The sequence below is a fragment of the Sinocyclocheilus anshuiensis genome, unplaced genomic scaffold (genome assembly GCF_001515605.1).
Source record: "Sinocyclocheilus anshuiensis isolate Anshui unplaced genomic scaffold, SAMN03320099.WGS_v1.1 scaffold379, whole genome shotgun sequence".
Classification (NCBI taxonomy): domain Eukaryota; kingdom Metazoa; phylum Chordata; class Actinopteri; order Cypriniformes; family Cyprinidae; genus Sinocyclocheilus; species Sinocyclocheilus anshuiensis.
This window is the reverse complement of record NW_015552574.1, coordinates 1-2,395: the sequence shown is the minus strand read 5'-3', so window position 1 is coordinate 2,395 and position 2,395 is coordinate 1. Positions and strand designations below refer to the sequence as shown.

The window sequence follows — 2,395 nt, the reverse complement described above, 5'->3', positions numbered from 1 at the left end:
TGGACTTGAGACTCGAACCCACAACCTTCGGGTTACAAGTCCGACTCTCTATCCAGGCCATGACTGCCCCCCAACTGTTAACTGTGGGACCTTATATAGACAGGTGTGTGCCTTTCCAACTCATGTCCAATCAACTGAATTTACCACAGGTGGACTCCAAACAAGTTGTAGAAACATCTCAAGGATGATCATTGGAAACAGGATGCACCTGAGCTCAATTTTGGGTGTCATGGCAAAGGCTGTGAATACTTATGTACATGTGATTGTTTTTTTGGTTTTTTTTAATTAATTAGCAAAAATTTCAAACAAACTTCTTTCACGTTGTCATTATGGGGTATTGTTTGTAGAATTTTGAGGAAATTTTGAGGAAAATATGAATTTAGTCCATTTTGGCATAAGGCTGTAACATAACAAAATGTGGAAAAAGTGAAGCGCTGTGAATACTTTCTGGATGCACTGTATGCACAGACAAAGATTTCAATTTTTTATGTAATCATATTCATCTATTCACTTTTCCTGAATGCTAGTATATTTTAGTACCAACCAGTCCCATTAGCTAATCATAATTGCTCTCATCTTTATGTGGATGTTTGTTTTTGTGTAGAAAAAGAAGACTGGAATACATTCTGCTCAGTCATCAAGTATTAAGGTTATATTAGAAGAAATGAAGAATGGTGAGTGTGATATATCATGTTGTTTCTCTCCTCTCAGGTGTTCATGCGTTCCAGTTCATGTACGGCTGTGAGCTGAATGATGATGGCACCAAACGAGGATACCTGCAGTTTGGTTATGATGGAGAGGACTTCATCAGCTTTGATAAGAACACCCTCACCTTCACAGCTGCAAATCCTCAAGCTGTCATTACCAAGAACAAATGGGAATCCACCAGAGCAGAGGCAAATGTCTATAAAGCATATCTGGACAATGAATGCATTGAGTGGCTGCAGAAGTATGTGGGTTATGGGAAGGACACTCTGGAGAGAAAAGGTAGGAATATCAGTTGTTTGATAATCACTGCATAGTGAGCATTCATCGTTACAGCCTTTACCTTTTCACCAGGAAATAACAGTTGTATACAACAAACTGTTTGGTTATGTGTGACTGTATCTCCTTTACACTCTCTTGTCTTTATACTCCCTCTGCATTCACTTGCTTACAAACTGAAACATGATGTAAATACATGCAGGATGTTAAGAGATTGTTCGAATCACATTTTGATATTTAAGATATAATCATACTTATTGTTACGTGTTGTTGTATATTTACATGCATAGCTGGTATTTGTAAGGGTTTTTTATTATACAGCAACACTACACCAGCTGATTTTTCCATATAAACACGAGGCCAGGAGTGAAACACTATTAGAATAATCTAACAGATGGATATGCTTACATGCACTCATTTTTGTCAATCTGAACGAATCCAATTGATTTCAGATTCTGAAAGTTCTGTTTATATAAACCCTTTGCAATCCAATTCACATGTTCGTTTAAATGCTCATATGTATTTTGTACAAAACGTCAGTCCATGCAGTGCATCAGACACCGCTAGAAAGAACTGCTATAATGTCACTGGAGCGACCGTCAGTATAATTGTCATTTTTACCCTGATGACTTACCTAAAAGAAAAAAAGGTACAAAAGCTGTCACTGGGCCGGTATCACTTCAAAAGGCACACCTTTGTACCTAAAGAGTCCATCTGGTCGACGCTACAGAGCTCTGAGCATCGCGTTTTGATTCAAGTGTACTGACCTACTTTTGATTTATTCATCCAAATGTTGCGTATTCCGTGACATTCAGGAAGGAACAGTTTCTTCCCTCAGGCCATCCATCTCATGAACACTTAACAATAACTGTGGAACACACACTATTTATTCACTCATACACTTATTTATACTCATACACTAACCCTAACACTCATACTCAGTCTACACCTCAAATTTGCACATAATATACAGTACCTCTACATACAAAAACTGTCTATTATAATATACCTGCACATACAACTGTCAGTTTATATATATCATTACAGTTAGGAAAATTACTGTGAAAAATCCAGCGAGTTCACACTTACAATGGCTTCATGGCTGCAGGTCACAGTGGTCTGCCTTGTTGGTCACAGTGGGCATTTATTACACTCTCAATAATAAAGGTACAGAAGCTGTGTCTGGGGCAGTACCTTTACAAAAGGTACTAACATGTATCATGTAGCTACTAATATATAGGTACTAATATGCACTCTTTAGGAGTACCTATATAAGGCACAAAGTGTACCTTTTGAAAAGATACCACCCCAGTGACAGCTTTTGTACCTTTTTTTCTGAGAGTGCAGAAGAGCTCTTTTTAAAAGAAATATTTATTAAATACTCAGTCTCCTTCACTGACCAGTTTGTAAG

General features: G+C 37.7%; 1 protein-coding gene across 1 annotated transcript; it reads left to right on the top strand.

Annotated features, from left to right (window-relative positions):
* Positions 1–657: 657 nt before the first annotated feature.
* Positions 658–1,037, top strand: LOC107665164 (class I histocompatibility antigen, F10 alpha chain-like). Its single transcript, XM_016455938.1, has one exon. The coding sequence runs from the start codon at positions 672–674 to the stop codon at positions 1,020–1,022; it is 351 nt and encodes a 116-aa protein (XP_016311424.1). The 5' UTR covers positions 658–671; the 3' UTR covers positions 1,023–1,037.
* The last annotated feature ends 1,358 nt before the right edge of the window (positions 1,038–2,395 follow it).